Genomic DNA, 18,556 nt, shown 5'->3' with positions numbered 1-18,556 from the left:
TTTTTTTAATTGGGAACCATCATTAGTTCATGAGGGTCATTCACAGGGATGACAAAGGGGAGATGAGAGGCAATGTGCGATGGCCAAGGCATGGGGCCTGAAGTGAAGGTCTCTTTTTATGCCCATGGCCAGTAGGCCTGGTGTATAGAGAACTTCTTCCTGAGCCTGGGCTCATTTTGTGATTAAGCATGAGTTCATATGCTATATTTCTAACTTCTAACAGACCAGCTGGTGATTTTTAATGATGCTTTCATTTTAGCCAAACTCAGGCCCTGAATTGGTTTTGTCCGAAGATGAAAAAACTGACAATGAAGATAAGGAAGAGACAGAGTTGGGCGTCATGGAGGATCATCGCAGTATAATTCTTCACCTCATTTCACAGCTTAAACTTGGAATGGATTTGACCAAGGTAGGTTGGCTGACCACGCTGGATTTGGAAACCATTGTCTGGGTTCTGCCCTGGTCCTTCTGGTCATTTACCCATTCTTTTCACTGTGGCGAGTTGGGGAAAAGACCAGCACTGATTTCCAAGTGATAAATGATTCAAATTAATTGGAAAATATATATGTATGTATATAATATTACATATCATGTTATATACGTGTACTATATATATTACCTGTATTGAATATATTACATAATACAAGTATTATATAACACATAACACATGGGGTCTCACTGTGCTGCTGAGGCTGGGCTCAAAGCCCTGGGCTCAGGCGTTCCTCCTGCTTCAGCCTCTAGAGTCCTGGGGCTATAGGTGTGTGCCACTGTACCTGGCCAGAAAGGTTGTTCTTGCATGAACCATCCACCTTTAGAGTGGAGAGCATTGCATTTGGCTTCCTGGAGGATCTGCTTGCACAAGGCAGGGAGTATTAGAAAAAGCATATGAGAGGATAAGGAACACCAAGGTGACGTTTCCCCACTGTATTCTAGAGATCAAGTGACCTGAAGAGCTGGCTATGGCCAGGGACATGGAAATCAAGGCCTCTATGCACGCCCCCACCTCACGGCCTGCTGCTGTCATTAGCCATCGTAGTCCCCAAGGACAGCCTTGTGGGTGACCCAGATCTCATTGTCCACACATGAAGAAATGAACCTGCCAGTGAGTAGGTTCCTGGTGCCGAGTGCATGCAGGATTCTTCTTCATCTGGAGAACCTAGCATCCTAAATGTTGGTGACAGGTTGAGGGTCCCATAAGCTTCCTCCTTCACCTCGGGGCCATAGCCATTCTGAAGGTATTATGGTTTGAATATGAGGTGTCCCCCCAGAAAGCTCATGTTAGATAACGAAGGAAGGTTCAGAGGTGAGATGATTAGATTATGAGAACTGTAACCTCCTCAGTGGATTAATCCATTTGATGGATTAGCAATTTGAAGGGATAACTAGGTGGTAACTGTAGGCAGGTAAGGCACTGGGGAAGGTCATTGGGATTGTGCCCTTGGGGATTATATTTTGTCCCTGGCTTTTCTGTCTCTGCTTTATGGTGGCTGCCATAAGCTGAAACACTTTTCTCTGCCACATCCTTCTGCCATGATATCCTGATTCACGTCAGGCCCAGAGCAATGGAGTCCCCCCATCGTGGGATGAAACTGTGAGCCCTAAATAAAGTTTTCCTCCTCTAAGCTGTTCTCGTCAGGTATTGGTCATGATGGCAAAAAGCTAACACAGGTAGCAAGCAGGAAAGGCAACCTTGCACGTGGCTGGCTGGTCCTGTGTCATCTGGGGTACTGAGAGGTGGTGGGGAGAGCCTGGGTCTTGCAGTTTGGCCTGTCATGATGACTGCCTACAAGAGAGGTGTGAGAACTGGAGGTGGTATGCAGGGGACCCAGCATGGAGCTGGTCTCCTGGAGAGCGTGTCCTCATTCTTATCATTACAAAATATTACAGCAAGGCCACATGTGGTGTAGAGAGCAGCACCCAGGAAACAGGCAGACGTGACCTGCTGAGGAGGGTAGGCTGGGGATGGAAGCTCTGGGTTCTGAAGGCCAGCCAGAAAAATGAAGGTGTACCCGATGTGGTCAGCGCCACTGAAGGGCCTTGGCTTGTCTGGCTGTGGTGAAGGGCCTGAATTTCACAAGTTCACTTCAGAATGGGCTGGAAGCCAGAGATTAGAGGGGGAAGCCCCAGGGGTATAATTCTTTGAAGAGGAAGATGACAGAACATGGTGACTGACCACTTAAAAATAGGAGAGAGGCAGAGGAGACAGGAGCCTCAAAGATGACAGAGAAACCTTTCTTTGAAATGTTTTTGTAGGTGTGGATGTGAGTGTGTCTGACATCCTGGGAGACTGCGCCACTTTAAATAAAACAGTGGGCCCACGCTGAGGATGCCAGACAGGAAGTTCCCTCTTTGCCCTTCTCCTCCCTCTGCGTGGCTGTTCCCCGTCTTTGTACCAAGCCAGGAAGACCTACTTTCTGTCCTGCCTCCTGTAATTTCAGTCTTCCAGCTGTACAATGGTCACCACTTTCCTACTAGAAAATTCTTGGCTGTCTTTTTAAAAAAAAAAAAAAAAAAAGAGCTGCCTGGTTTTTAGTTTTTATTGTGGATGGTGTAGACAGATGGAACTTGAGTTAAGGTCTGATGGCAGCAATAACAGACACAAAATGCAAGCTAAAAGCTAAAATCGGTGTGTCCACACCATGGGTCATGACCATTAGTTGCTTGTAAAAACCAATTGAGTGGGGCAGATGATGATTTTTCTAAAACATGACATGCATTAGAAAATGAGTGCACTGCTCCTGAGACTTTTAGTTCTACTGATACACATGTGCTGGGTCACAACGAAAAACATGGTCTCATTGTGGATAGTATTAAAACTTTGCAAAACTTGGCCAGAATCTTGGAGGACAGAGGAGAGGGGCTAAGAGCAAAATAATTTAGGTCAGATATGGATGGATGATAAAATGCTAAAGGGACTGTAATAGCGGGCTGAGAAGCTTTACATTATGGCTCTCCTGTTTTAAAATGAAGAAATGATTCAAACTGTGCATTTTATATTTATTTCATTAGGCTATGATTGCTTTGCGTTTGTGGAGCAGTGGCCCTACTCCTAAAAGAGCAAACGTTGCATTTCTTCAAAACTTGGTTGAGTGCCTGAAAGAAAAACTTTCCAGTCTGTGGGTTTTTTTAGCCTAGCTGGCTTTGCTGGGAAGAAGCTGTTCTCCAAAAACCAGGGGGAAATGTGACAAGCTGAAATACCTAGGAGAGCAAGAGGCGGCCTTGCTGTGGTCCCATGGGATTTCTTGCTTGTGTTGCTTTGCGTCATAAAGAGGTTGAGAACATTATCCCCACCATCTCTTTTCTTGGCTCTTACCATGTCATTAAGCTAAGCTTGTGCTAAATTAGCAATGGAAGGACTTAGCCGGAATGGAGTGCCTCATGATGCGCACCCACCCTGGAGATGGAACAGTCTTTGGTTCCAGACAAAGCTCTAGTCTCTCTCCATAAAGCAAGAATACTTGTTGACACATTAACAAAATCAAGATCAGCCTGGGCACACATGGCTGCATCCGCCTTAGTTAACCACGGTCACTGAACAGAACAGTTTTATGGGCAAGTGACCTGTGGGCGACTCACAGAACCCCATGCTCAGAAGAGCACCATGCTTGATTTAAGCTCTGCTGTCACTCCTTGAAATTCTTTGATTTTTGCATAAGGGGGCTCCCATGTTAAGTTTTCACTGGGCCCCACAAAGTTCTGAGTGGGTCCTAAGCAGGTGGATGTGGGAGGAAAGGTGTTCATTTAGGTGTGCATTTAGGTTGCGTCTGAGGGATGACCCATATGAACAGGAGGAAGGGTGTTTCCGGAGGAGGGAACCACATGGGAAAGGCAAAGCCAGGCTCTGCTGCTGAGTGGTATGGTTGATGTGGAGTGATGAGCAGGGTCGGAGCCTGCCGAGCCATGTGGAAAGGAAGCGCATGTGATCCTAAGGCAATGGGAAGCCGTGAGAGGGTTTGAGCAGGTGAGAAACATGTTCACTCTCGGATAACGGTGTTGAGCTTGGGGCATGGGATTGTTTTCATTTTCAGGAAGAGATACGAAAAGCAGCACTTAGCAATAAGAATATCTACTCATCTGACATGTGTTTATTGAGCACTGTCAATGCTAGGTATGTTCTGGATGCTGGATGTGCTACAAAGCACTCAAAACTCCTGCCTTGATGGAGCTTGTGCAGTGATGGAGGGAGATGGACAAGAAACAAGAGGGAGAGTGAAGGGCAAGCAAAGGGAGATAGGAAGTGGGTAGACAGACCAGTGACAGGTGAGGAGACTGGGATGGGGCATGCGCTCTCAGATACACTGGTCAGAGCAGGATTCTCTCACGAAACGTTGAGTTCAGACCAGACTAAAACGAGGGAGTCAACCATATGAGTGGAGGGAACGGTAGGCAAAAGAGGCCCAAGATAGTCCTCCCTGCATTTGAGGATGAGCAGGGAGGCCAGAGTCGGAGAGAACTGTGTAGGGTGGTCTGGAGGCCTGGTTGATGAGACAAGGGGGACTGCTTGGATCATAGGGACTTGGGGATATTTTAAGAATCGGTGGTGTTCTGAGTGATGCGGTTGGCCACTGGAGGGGTTTGAGCAAAGGAATATGTGGCCTTCTTTGTATTTTTAAAGGATCCTTTAGATTCTGATGTGGAAATTGGACTGAGATCGGGGACTTGGGTGGGTCCAGCAGGAGCAAGGGAGATGGTGGCAGAAGCAGATCCTGGATAGTCTTGGAAGATAGCGCCAGCTGGATTTGCATATGAGCCTGAGGAGCAGCACAAGAGAAAGAGGACCAAAAGGTGACTCTAAGGTTTTCGCCTGAGCAAGTAAGAAAATAATAGTTACTGTTTGTTTCAATTATCTATCACTAGTAACTAACCACCCCAAGACTTAGAGGCCTAAAACAATAACCATTTTATTGGTTCATGGTTGTTCAACCTAGGAAGAGCTCAGCAAGGTGGTTCTTCTGGTGGATTTGCTGTTGGTTACTCATGTGCCTGTCATCAGTTGGTGGGTTGATTGTGAGCTGGACTTAGCTGGCAGAGCCTGGCCCCTCTCTCCATGAAGTTTTCTTTCTTTCTTTTTTGGTGGTGCTGGGAATTGAACCTAGAGCCCCACCATGCTGAATATGTGCCCCTCCACTTAGCCACATCCCTAGCCCCTACCATGAAGTCTTGAGACCTCTCTTTCTCCCTGGATTCTTTACACACAGTTTCTCCAGTTGGTAGCCAGACGTCTTGCATGGTGGATCCAGGCTTGCAAGAGAGTAAAAGTGGACACTGATGAGCCTTCTTAAGACATAGGCCACAAATTGGCATAAGATCACTTCTGCTCTGTCGAGTAAAGTAAGTCACGTATTCTGATTGAAGATTACTGTGTAGGAGTTTGGATTCCAGGAGGTGGGGTTCATGGAAGGCCATCAATGTAACAAGTTGCCTCTCCATGTTACCGAGCAGAAGACTATGGGAAGAGCAGGTTGGGGTTGTTGGGGGCTATCACACATGCAATCTTGGATCCATTAGCTTTGACATACCCATTCACTGGAAATTCAGGTCAAGAGGATATGTGAGCAGCTGGGTATACAAGTCACAGTTCATGACAAAGTGCCTGTATAGGATGGCGTTCAAATCCCTGTGTCTGGTGAATTTTTCTAGAGGAGGGAGACCTAGAGGGAAGTTCCAGTCCAGAGCCCTGGGATCCTTCAACATGTACGGGGGTGGGTGGGGGGAGGAGGAGGAGGAGGCAGCAGCAAAGGCTATTAAGAGGGTTCAGTTGGTGAAGTAGGGCAGAAACCACAGGAGCATGATGTCCTGGAAACTGCATGACATGTTTCTTGGGCATAAGAGTGATCAACTGTGGCGAATTGCTGCTTGTGAGTTTTAAAGAATGGGACCTGTGAATGACCCTTGTACTTAGTTTTGACTAGAGTGGGCTTGAGGGAGAATGGGGGAAAAGGAGTACAGGGACCAAGCAGAGGCAGTTTACATTCCAGCTTCCTATTCAGCTATTGTAAGTTATAAAACCCTCAGTTTCCTCATCTGTAAAATGGCCTAGTTGTACCTACATAGGTTTCTGGGAAGCTTATACAAGATAATGTACAATGTGAGTACTGTGCCGTGGTGTGAAATCTGTTTCAGTCTAAAACATTTCACAGTTTTTAAAATTTGTTGTATACAATGATTTCTTCTTCTCCTCTGAGCAGTTACCTTAATTGATTATCTATGGAAGCATCAGAACTAGGCCTGGACTGGTTCTGGTCACTGGGTGGCCATGTTTTCAACGTTGTCACTGAGATATTATGTGACAAGTTTGTGTCTAATCTCGGTTCGCTTTATCTCCCTGGTTTCCTAATGATGTTTCTGATCCATGATTATAATAACAGCACAGAGTGAGAATTTCCTATGTGCTAGGAAGGTGCTGGATACTCAGGAAAAACCTCGGAGGATGGTATCCCGATCTCCCCTGTTCCTTAGCTGGGATTGCATCTTGGAGAGACGAACTTGCCAAGGACACCCACTCATAGCTGCCAAGGAATGAAGCTTTTCCTCTTGTGGGCTGGAGAGCAGGATTCGGAAGAAATAAATGGATAATTTTGAACAGAGCTCTCTCTCTATGGCAGATATCTTCTTGGGGAAGTAAAATTTTATTTCAAACCCTTCACATTCAAAAAATTTAACAAATGCCTTTTATGATATTCCAGATGGGTGTAAAGGGCACATTAAGGAAACCCTGGGGACAGGTTGGCTAAATAAAAAAGCAACAAACCCAAGCCACAACTTCTGGCAGGCTGAATTATCTACCTTCTATTTTGTAAGGTTGGATTTTTGTGCACTTTCCTGGTTTTCTGAAAGTGTTACATAAATGAACCTCAGTGGGTGGTCTTGGTCTCTTTGCTTGCTAGTTTGCACTGGGTGTTTGCCAGCCTGTAGAAGACTCCCAAGGTGGTTAAGTGATGGTTCTTTGAAGAAAATTACACCTGCTCTCTGTGGTCCTTTTCAGGGGCCTGATATGCTCTTTCTTGAAGGGAGGGAACTTGTACTCTTTTGCCTTCCCAGCGGCAGGTCGGGTCGGGTGGGTGAGTAAGCATTTATTTCAGATTGCTAAGAGTCTGAGAGCCCAGACTGAAGTGTAGTAGTTACTTCTAGATTGATGCAACTTTAAATGTAATTATTGCTGGATTCCCTAGTGCAGGTTGCCTTCTCTCCCCCCCTCTCCAAAGTAGTTCATTGTCTTCATTATGTTAATGGGAGAGAAGGCAGTCCTTATTGATGGCTCGATAAATCTGCGGCAGCGATTTAGGCCATTTGGATGCCATGAGTCTGAACAGCTGGGCCATCACTCACCCTCTGTCGGAGGCAGACAGCCCAATTAGTACTCGGCGCGGCTCTGCTCTGTATCCCCAGTGTCCACCACCCAAAAAGATGAGGGAAAGAAACAACCAGATGATTAAATGACTTGTTTGCAGATGCATCCAAGAAAAAGATGAGGGGTGGGGTCCCAAGAGATTTTATGAGGGAAAGAAATCAGGCCAGACTGGGAAACCCATTTTAATGAGAAGGATGACATCTTGTCCTAAGTGTTTGTGTGCCGCTTCTTGAAGTCAATCTGGTATTCCTGCCCAAACACTAGTGACACATGCCGCCAAGAGAAGAGAAAGGGTAGTCATCCCACCCCGACCCCATTCTGCCACAGCTCTCCAGGTAGGCTGCTCTTTCTTCAGCTCTGGCAAAGCCAGACCTACTGGGTCTGCTCCATTGAGCCCACTCTGAAACCTGCAGTCCCGGGAGGGTTGTTTCATTTTCTGATCTACAGTAAAGGTGTAAGAATCGAACAGTGGGTTCCTGCTTAGTCTAAGTCTACACATTCATCATTTTGCACTCTGTGCGTCTTCTGCCTTCTGCTCTGCCAACCTCCCCTCCCCTACCTCTTTCCATTTCTCTCTAGTGTTCCATCTCTCTCCCCCTCCCTATCCCTCACATGCCATGCGTGTAGGTGTATGCTTATTCTGTAGTGAACCCTTTTAGAGGACGCTGCAGATATTGTGATGGTTCCTCCCTAACCTTTCAAGTGAGTGTCTGCTGAGAGCAAAGACATTACTCATATGAAATATATCCATTCATCATGTGTGGGATGCTCAGCCTTGACACAGTACTATTGCACATACAGCCTGTGGTAAAAATTCTCCTGAACTGCCCCAGTAATTGCCTCTTTGGAGCTATGTTTTTAAAAATCCAGGATCCAATCCAAATTATGACAGTTGGGTATCATGTCTCTTTGGTTTTCTTTAATCTAGAAAACTGCTCCACCTTTTTTCTTCTTTCATAGCAGGGACGTTTCTGATGAGTCCAGCTCACTGTTTTGCAGAATGTTTCTCACTGTGGATTTGCATAGTCACACAGTTGGGCAGTCTATGCTATGCAGATGCTGTGTAGCAAGGACTTTTTTGACTGTCTCATGAAGATATGACAGGGTGTTGTAGACTAGGCTACAGGATTCCTTCTGGAAACTTTTGAAGGTCATTACCTGAAGCTGTCACTTCTTTGGTCTCCAAGTTGTCTCACAGGATCTGATTTGGTGTGGGGCAAACCAGGTTTGAGCCCACTCAATTCACAAGTCACTCAGCACATTTTATTTATTTTTTTGGTGTGTGAGTGGTGCTAGGGACTGAACTTGGGGCTTTTTGCATGCTAGGCATTATAATAGGTAAGTGCTTTACCACTGAGCTACACCCCCAACCCTGAGCAAACATTTGTAATGCCTTAGTTCTGTAGTTCATTGCCCCAGAAAACGTCTTCCTGAACTACACTGTCTTAGCTGCCTTCAGCATGCTCCCCGCCCAGAATTCCCAAGGAGGAGTGGGATTATTCTGATGTTCCTTGAGAGAAGCAGCAACTAGAAACAGCCTGGCATAGTGTAAAGTATTAAGCTCACTATGCAAAAGCACCTGCGTTTGGAAGTAGGAGGGAATGACCTTATGTATCAAAGGAAGTAAAAGTATCTTAAGGTGACTTACAGGTTTGTCTTGTTTTATGCTAGGTACTAGGGACTCCGGTGTCTGCCTCCAGGAGCTTGCAGTCTGGAAACATGTACATTTTAGTAAAAGCAAAGAGTATCATCAGAAATAAGCGTGGGATGCACTGAGGGGTATAAAGAGGGATAATTTGGCCTTGGGAGCAAGGATTGTCAGGAAAAGCCTCATAGAGGAAGCAGCCCTGAAGTAGAACAGCTATTTATCTAGACAAGGCTGCAGAAATGTCATAAGAGGAAATGCAGCGAGTGTTGGGGAGAGGAGGCTATGAAGGGCAGATTGAGGGCAAAAATCAAGGACATAGCATGAGACTTTGGGGAGGTGGAGCCAGATTGAACTTCATATCTTAGATTTTGGAAAGATGATTCTGTTGAGGGTGTGGAGAAGAGCTAACGGGGGGGGGGGGGCTGATAGGAGGCTGGAGGGCCAGTTGGGTAGCAACAGGGAGGAGGTGCACTGTTGTGTCCTTTCTTCACCACCAGTGGTCTCCCCGTCATCTGTTTTTTTTTTTTTTTTTTTTAATTTTTTTTATTGGTTGTTCAAAACATTATAAAGCTCTTCACATATCATATTTCATACATTAGATTCAAGTTGGTTATGAACTCCCAATTTTACCCCAAATACAGATTGCAGAATCACATCGGTTACACATCCACATTTTTACATGATGCCCTATTAGTAACTGTTGTATTCTGCTACCTTTCCTATCCTCTACCATCCCCCCTCCCTCCCCTCCCATCTTCTCTCTCTACCCATCCACTGTAATTCATATCTCTCCTTGTTTATTTTCCCATTCCCCTCACAACCTCTTATATGTAATTTTGTATAACAATGAGGGTCTCCCTCCATTACCATGCAATTTCCCTTTTCTCTCCCTTTCCATCCCACCTCATGTATCTGTTTAATGTTAATCTTTTCTTCCTGCTCTTCCTCCCTGCTCTGTTCTTAGTTGCTCTCCTTATATCAAAGAAGACATTTGGTATTTGTTTTTTAGGGATTGGCTAGCTTCACTAAGCATAATCTGCTCTAGTGCCATCCATTTCCCTGCAAATTCTATGATTTTGTCATTTTTTAGTGCTGCGTAATACTCCATGGTGTATAAATGCCACATTTTTTTTATCCATTCATCTATTGAAGGGCATCTGGGTTGGTTCCACAGTCTAGCAATTGTGAATTGTGCTGCTATGAACATCGATGTAGCGGTATCCCTGTAGTACGCTCTTTTAAGGTCTTCAGGGAAAAGTCCAAGAAGGGCAATAGCTGGGTCAAATGGTGGTTCCATTCCCAGCTTTCCCAGGAGTCTCCATACTGTTTTCCAGATTGGCCGCACCAGTTTGCAGTCCCACCAGCAATGTACAAGAGTACCCTTTTCCCCACATCCTCTCCAGCACTTGGTGTTTGACTTCATAATGGCTGCCAATCTTACTGGAGTGAGATGGTATCTTAGGGTGGTTTTGATTTGCATTTCTCTGACTGCTAGAGATGGTGAGCATTTTTTCATGTACTTGTTGATTGATTGTATGTCCTCCTCTGAGAAGTGTCTGTTCAGGTCTTTGGCCCATTTGTTGATTGGGTTATTTGTTTTCTTATTGTTTAATTTTTTGAGTTCTTTGTATACTCTGGATATTAGGGCTCTATCTGAAGTGTGAGGAGTAAAAATTTGTTCCCATGATGTAGGCTCCCTATTTACCTCTTTTATTGTTTCTCTTGCTGAGAGAAAACTTTTCAGTTTAAGTAAGTCCCATTTGTTGATTTTTGTTATCAACTTTTGTGCTATGGGTGTCCTATTAAGGAATTTGGAGCCCGACCCTACAATATGTAGATCGGAGCCAACTTTTTCTTCTATCAGACGCAGAGTCTCTGATTTGATATCTAGCTCCTTGATCCACTTTGAGTTAACTTTTGTGCATGGCGAGAGGAGGGGATTCAATTTCATTTTGTTGCATATGGATTTCCAGTTTTCCCAGCACCATTTGTTGAAGATGCTATCCTCCCTCCATTGCATGCTTTTAGCTCCTTTATCAAATATAAGATAGTTGTAGCTTTGTGGATTAGTCTCTGTGTCCTCTATTCTGTACCATTGGTCCACCCTCCTGTTTTGGTACCAGTACCATGCTGTTTTTGTTACTATTGCTCTGTAATATAGTTTTAAGTCTGGTATCGCTATACCGCCTGATTCACACTTCCTGCTTAGAATTGCTTTTGCTATTCTGGGTCTTTTATTTTTCCATATGAATTTCATGATTGCTTTATCCATTTCTACAAGAAATGCCGTTGGGATTTTGATTGGCATTGCATTAAACCTATAGAGAACTTTTGGTAATATCGCCATTTTGATGATGTTAGTTCTGCCTATCCATGAACAGGGTATATTTTTCCATCTTCTAAGATCTTCTTCTACTTCTCTTTTTAGGGTTTTGTAGTTTTCATTATATAAATCTTTCACCTCTCTTGTTAGGTTGATTCCCAAGTATTTTATTTTTTTTGAGGATATTGTGAATGGAGTGTTTTTCCTCATTTCCGTTTCAGAAGTTTTGTCGCTGATATACAGAAATGCCTTTGATTTATGCGTGTTGATTTTATATCCTGCCACTTTGCTGAATTCATTTATTAGTTCTAGTAGTTTTTTTGTAGACCCTTTTGGGTCTTCTAGGTATAGAATCATGTCATCTGCAAATAGTGATAATTTAAGTTCTTCCTTTCCTATTTTTATGCCTTTAATTTCTTTCGTCTGTCTAATTGCTCTGGCCAGTGTTTCGAGAACTATATTGAATAGAAGTGGTGATAGAGGGCATCCCTGTCTTGTTCCAGATTTTAGGGGGAATGCCTTCAATTTTTCTCCATTGAGAATGATGCTAGCCTGAGGCTTAGCATAGATAGCTTTTACAATGTCGAGGTAAGTTCCTGTTATCCCTAGTTTTTCTAATGTTTTGAACATAAAGGGATGCTGTACTTTGTCGAATGCTTTTTCTGCGTCTATTGAGATGATCATATGGTTCTTATTTTTAAGTCTATTGATGTGGTGAATAACATTTATTGATTTCCGTATATTGAACCATCCTTGCATCCCAGGGATGAATCCAACTTGATCATGGTGCACAATTTTTTTGATGTGCCTTTGTATCCGGTTCGCCAGAATTTTATTGAGGATTTTTGCATCTATGTTCATCAGAGATATTGGTCTGTAGTTTTCTTTCTTTGAGGTGTCTTTGTCTGGTTTCGGAATCAGGGTGATGTTGGCCTCATAGAATGAATTTGGCAGAGCTCCTTCTTTTTCTATTTCCTGAAATAACTTGAAAAGTATTGGTATTAATTCTTCCTTAAAGGTTTTGTAAAACTCCGCTGTATACCCATCCGGTCCTGGGCTTTTCTTGGTTGGAAGTCTTTTGATTGCTTCTTCTATTTCATCTATTGTTATTGGTCTGTTTAAGTTGTGAGTATCCTCCTGACTCAGTCTGGGCAAATCATATGACTTAAGGAATTTATCAATGTCTTCACTATCTTCTATTTTATTGGAATATAGGTTTTCAAAATAATTTCTAATTGTCTTCTGTATTTCTGTAGTGTCTGTTGTGATATTGCCTTTTTCATCCCGTATGTTAGTGATTTGAGTTCTCTCTCTTCTTCTCTTCGTTAGCATGGCTAAGGGTCTGTCGATCTTATTTATTTTTTCAAAGAACCAACTTTTAGTTTTGTTAATTTTTTCAATAGTTTCTTTTGTTTCAATTTCATTGATTTCCGCTCTGATTTTAATTATTTCTTGCCTTCTGCTACATTTGCTGTTGTTTTGCTCTTCCTTTTCTAGGGCTTTGAGATGAAGTGTGAGCTCATTTATTTGTTGGTTTTTCCTTTTTTTGAGGAATGACCTCCAAGCGATGAATTTCCCTCTTAAAACTGCTTTCATTGTGTCCCATAGATTCCGATATGTTGTGTCTGTATTTTCATTTATCTCTAAGAATTTTTTGATTTCTTCCTTTATGTCTTCTGTAACCCATTGATCATTCAGTAACATATTGTTCATTTTCCATGTGATGTAGGATTTTTCCTTCCGTCTTTTATCATTGATTTCCAGTTTCATTCCATTATGATCAGATAAAATGCATGGTATTATCTCCACCCCTGTATATTTACTGAGGGTTGCCCTATGGCATAATATATGGTCTATTTTTGAGGAGGATCCATGTGCTGCTGAGAAAAAAGTATATCCACTTGATGATGGTTGATATATTCTATATATGTCAGTTAAGTCTAGGTTGTTGATTGTGATATTGAGTTCTATAGTTTCTTTATTCAGCTTTTGTTTGGAGGATCTGTCCAATTGTGAGAGAGGTGTGTTGAAGTCACCCATAATTATTGTGTTGTGGTCTATTTGATTCTTGAACTTGAGGAGAATTTGTTTTATGAATGTCGCAGCACCATTATTTGGTGCATAAATATTGATAATTGTTATGTCTTGTTGGTAAATGGTTCCTTTTAACAGTATATAATGTCCTTCCTTATCCCTTTTGATTAATTTAGTCTTGAAGTCAATTTTATTCGATATGAGGATGGCCACCCCTGCTTGCTTACGAGGACCGTGTGCATGGTATATTTTTTCCCAACCTTTCACCTTCAGCCTGTGTATGTCTTTTCCAATCAGATGTGTCTCCTGGAGGCAGCATATTGTTGGATTTGTTTTTTTAATCCATGTTACCAGCCTATGTCGCTTTATTGGAGAGTTTAAGCCATTAATGTTTAGAGTTACTATTGATATATGGTTTGTACTTCCAGCCATGTTTGATTATTTATCTTCTTTTTTTTTTTTTTTAATTTAGTTTGTTTCTCCATGGTTAGCTTTCCCCCCGCCCTCTGTCTTTATAGAGGCACTTCCCACTGATGGTTTTGGTTATTGTTTTTCATTTCTTCCTCGTGTAGTGTTTTGCTCAAGATGCTTTGCAATGCTGGTTTTCTGGCTGCAAATTCTTTTAGCTTTTGTTTATCATGAAAGATTTTTATTTCGTTATCGTACCTGAAGCTTAATTTTGCTGGATACAGAATTCTTGGTTGGCATCCATTGTCTTTCAGTGTTTGAAATACGTTGTTCCAGGATCTTCTCGCTTTCAGCGTCTGTGATGAAAAATCCGTTGTTAACCTTATTGGTTTACCCCTGAATGTAATCTGCCTCCTTTCTCTTGTAGCTTTTAGTATTTTCTCTTTGTTCTGTATATTGGATATCTTCATAACAATGTGTCTTGGCGTTGGTCTACTGTGATTTTGTGTGCTCGGTGTCCTGTATGCATCTACAATTTGTATATCCGTTTCCTTTTTTATTTCTGGAAAGTTTTCTGTAATTATTTCTTTCAGCAGGTTACTCATTCCCTTGGTTTGAATCTCTGTACCTTCTTCTATCCCGATGACTCGTAGGTTTGGTTTCTTTATGTTATCCCATATCTCTTGGATGTTTTTCTCGTGGTTTTTAACCAGCCTTTCTGAGTTGGCTAGGCTCTTTTCAAGATGATATATTTTGTCTTCATTATCTGATGTTCTGGCTTCTACTTGCTCCACTCTGTTAGTGATACTCTCAATTGAGTTTTTAATTTGGTTTATCGTTTCCTTCATTTCTAGAATTATTGTTTGGTTTTTTTTAATAATCTCAATCTCCTGATAAAGATGCTTAACTTCTTCTTTTATCTGTCTATGTAATTCATTTTCAAAGTGTTCTTTCACTGTTTGGATTTGCTGTCTCGTATCTTCTTTAAGGTTCCATTCCATCTGTCTAAGGTATTCCTTGAGTTCTTTATATGACCATTTTTCTGCTGACTCTAGGTCCTCCTGAATATTTAGGCTGTCCTTCATTGTTTGTACTCCTTTTCTTCCTTGCTTTTTTATGCTGCTCATGTTACTTCTTGTTCTGTTTGACTGCTGAGTTACTGTTTACTCTTATAGATTTATTTGATGCTTGAGAGGAAAGATATTAGAAGGGAAGGGAAGAAGTCACTAAAGAGAATGAGAGTAGGCAGGTAGAATTCAAGGAAGGGGGAATAAGAAGATTGAAAAGAAATGAAAAGACAAAAGAAACAAGAATAACAAAGATTAGATAATAAAGAAAGAAAGAAAAGACGGAAAAAAAATTTTAACAAAAATAATAGTGATAATAAAAAATGAAAATTAAAATTAAAAAAAAATAATAATAAAATTAAAAAAATTTAAAAAAATAGAAACATTGAAAAAAAATTAAAGAACAACAACAAATAAAAATTGAAAATGAAAGAAAAAGAAGAAAGAAAAAAAAAAAAAAGAAAAGAAAAAAAAATGATAATAATAATAATAATAAATGCAGTCCTAGAGTTCTATTAACTTCTCTTCCAGTAGGTGGAGCTGTGCCCACTGGGCCAAGCTTCTCCTGTCAATAGGTGGGAACCATTCACTGTGCAGCAGCTCTTTCTCCTAGACTGGGCGGGTCTCCAATCCTGAGTGTCTAGGGCCTTGTCTTGTGTTTCCTCAAGCCAGGCCGTGCTCACCTGTGGCGCTCACCACAATACTGTCTACACGCCAGGTCTGCTGCTCCTGGGAGCCCTGTTTTCATGAACACCTGGGCTCACTCTCCCTGTTTGCCTCCCTCAGACCCTAAGTTTGTAGAGCTTGGGGCTGAGATCCCCCAGCGAATTTGCTTGCCCTCCTGTAGCCACGCCCCCGGTAGCTGGTGCAAGAGACCTCAGTTGTCAGCACTGGTGGGAGCGGTAGCCGGGAGTTCCGCGCCGCGAGTCCCGCGCCACTCCTGATTCCCTGGGTCTGGTTATTGCGTTCACAGGAGAGCTGGGAGTGGCCCTTAAGGTTTCCCCCGCTGTGTGGAGAGAGATGGCTAGGGGATTACACACCTGTCGCGCTGGTTTCACTGCAGTTATCTCCTCCGCCCGTGACGCCATTTCTCTGCCATGGTGATATCCCATGCAAATGGTGACCGTTTGTTCCCTTTGCCGGATGACCAATGCAACGGGTGGGTCCTGACTGTCTCTCCCAATCCCCGTTTCAGTCCTGTGGCCACTGCCTATGAAGGCTCGGTTGGCTTTTACCTCTGTAAGTTCCTAAGGGCCGGCCAATTATTTCAGCGGGATCGTTAGTGCTGAGTCACATGAAGCAGGCGAACCGGAGCTTAATTGCCTCTGATTCGGGCTCTGTGTGTGTGTTCTGAGGGGCCCAGCCTGTACACCCCAGATCCACGTCAGCTCAGCATTGCCTAGTGATCCTGAGCAAACAGCATTTAGACAGTTTACGGCTCCCTATGCCCTCACAGTTGAAGATGTCAGAGACTTGATCTCTCTGCGCCTGCCACCATGTTACATCTCCTCAGTAATATTCATGTTGCCCTTACAGCTTCCTGGTATAAGCAAGTTCTTGGGATTATACAAACTGCTGCTTCTGTTTCCAGTCCAGATTTCTAGAAATGAAACTCTGGGCCGCGCTGACGAGCGTCCGCGCTTGTCTGCGACCGTAGCAGAGCCGCCCTGGCGAGCGTCCGCGCTTGTCTGCGCCCGTAGCAGAGCCGCCCTGGCCTCCGCAGCTCTTCAGCCCGGTGCCAGGCCCCAGGGGCCCAAGCGGCTGCCGCCGCGGCTCTCCGTCCCCCTCCTCCGGAGCACGGGTCCCCTGGCAGGGGGGTGCAGAACGACCCCAGAGCAGGCTCTGCCCGAAGGTGCAGCGGCGAACAGGCCACAGAGACGCTCGAGGCTGCAGTCCAGCCTTCGGAGGACAGGGCTCGGCACACAGCCCAGCTGCAACCTCTAGGTGCGGCTGCCGGACAGTGTATACGGAGCCATCAAGACAGCAAGCAGAAAGCAAATGGCGGCTCCCGCGGAGTGGATTTTCGGCACAGAAACCACAGCCCCGCCAGCAATCCCAATCCACAAACTCTCCCTGTATAAAAAATATTCAAAAAAAAAAAGGCGGGGCGCACTGAGCTTTCTTTGCCTCGGGTACTTACAATCCACTGCTGATTGCACATTCAGCTTCTCCGCCCGGAGCGAAGCGAAAGAGGAAGCAGATGGGAGCAAAGCGCCCGCGGCTCTGAGCAGCCAAGCGTCTCTTTTTCGATTTCTTTGTTCTTCCTGCTCCTTGGCAAAGTGGTCCACTACAGATTAACGGTGAAAGGAGCTTTAACAGACTGTGCGAAATCTCTATTAAAGCCGCTGCTTTGAGCACCACGCTCAGCACTTCAGCAACCCCCGTACGCAGCGGCCATCTTCTCCCCCTCCCCGTCATCTGTAATGTTTGATAGGATTCAGGATGGTGGGTTTCTTGCTGTGCTGGGGAGGGTAGAATGTTCTAGAAATGGGGGCTTTTGTCCCTCTGTCTCTGTGCTACCTCCTTCCCCTGCTTTATAATCAGTGACAGCGGATGCGTGGCCAGGCTTTTAAGTCCAGTGAAATTCCATCTCCTTTGAAGGAAAGAGCACGTGGACACGAGGCAGAAGCACAGTCATGGTGTGTCCATGGGTGGCCTGTGGCCTAGGCCCAGTGTCTTCTGCCCCTTCTTCCCAGCCTCTGTCCCTCATCTGTGACACCAGGGCATGGAACTACATAAGCTCCAAGGTCCCTTTTGATTGTGACGTTCAATAATTTGTGATTTTTAGTGGAATTCTTTCGTGTTTTTAATTCTTAAGCTTCCGAGTTCAGATGCACTGCCTAAATTAAGAGAAATGCCTTAAGTCATGCCCTTTTCAGAAAGCACATAATTAGAGAGTAAATATTGTAGCAGGCCTGGTTCTTTTATTATCGTTTCAATCTTGGATGCTAACATGAGAATACTTGCCCCGGAGATGGAATGTTGCTGGAGAAGACTGGTTTCCTGCCTTAGGGGGGCAGGGTGGGCAATGTCAGCCAGGTCCCCAGAGCTGCTTTTCCGATATGAGATCCCAGAGCTGGTTGGTGCCTGTGTGGTTCTGCCTGTCCCTCCCCAGCTGTCTCGAGGGCCTTGCAAGTGAGAAAGAAGGGAATAGGGCCAGCTGGGGATGGTAGGCAGGACAGTGGTTTCCCTTTTTCTTTATGATCAATTTGCCCTCACTGGGGCTTTCCAGTTACTTAAATCCACAATCTGTGCTACATCCAGGTGGAGTTAGAGGGGAGTCCTTGAGTGAGGTGGGGGAGGGAGAGGGAAGGGTGGTGAGGTTGGGGGCTGTTTTGCCGCCTGTTAAGTCTGCCACTGGACACCTGTGAGGAGGGGAGAGCACCACAGATGGACCCAGGGAAACCTCTTTGGAAGTGCAGCCCCTCAGCGCACAGTGACGGCCCTGAATGATGACTTGTCCCCACAAAAACAATAGCTAGTAGCAGAGGTGGCATCTGCTCCACACTTTTCGTGGCCCACTGAAATCCTCAGGCAGCTGGAGTTTTGTCAAGTTGTGGCTAAAAGAAAATTAGAAAATCTCCATTGATTTGCACAGTTACATTTTAATTAACGTTTCTTCTTCCTGTATATTAAAGCAAAGCAGAAAGACACTAAAGAGATATTTAAAGCACTTAATCATCTAGAGATGCGTTAACATTTGGAATCTTTATGGATTTACATGG

At 44.0% G+C, this 18,556-nt stretch overlaps 1 protein-coding gene across 2 annotated transcripts in view; it reads left to right on the top strand.

The window, feature by feature from the left end:
• Osbpl10 (oxysterol binding protein like 10) overlaps positions 1 to 18,556 on the top strand; it is a 275,538-nt gene that overhangs the window by 231,866 nt on the left and 25,116 nt on the right. For both annotated transcript variants that reach the window (XM_046437455.2, XM_046437454.2), the window contains one exon: positions 260 to 409. In XM_046437455.2, coding sequence (XP_046293411.1) covers positions 260 to 409 — 150 coding nt within the window. The remainder of the gene's footprint in view (positions 1 to 259; positions 410 to 18,556) is intronic.

Source organism: Marmota monax, unplaced genomic scaffold, assembly GCF_021218885.2.
Source record: "Marmota monax isolate L192 unplaced genomic scaffold, Marmota_monax_Labrador192_F-V1.1 WCK01_AAM20220418_F8-fsc00021, whole genome shotgun sequence".
Taxonomy (NCBI): domain Eukaryota; kingdom Metazoa; phylum Chordata; class Mammalia; order Rodentia; family Sciuridae; genus Marmota; species Marmota monax.
This window is presented reverse-complemented; position numbering and strand designations above follow the sequence as displayed.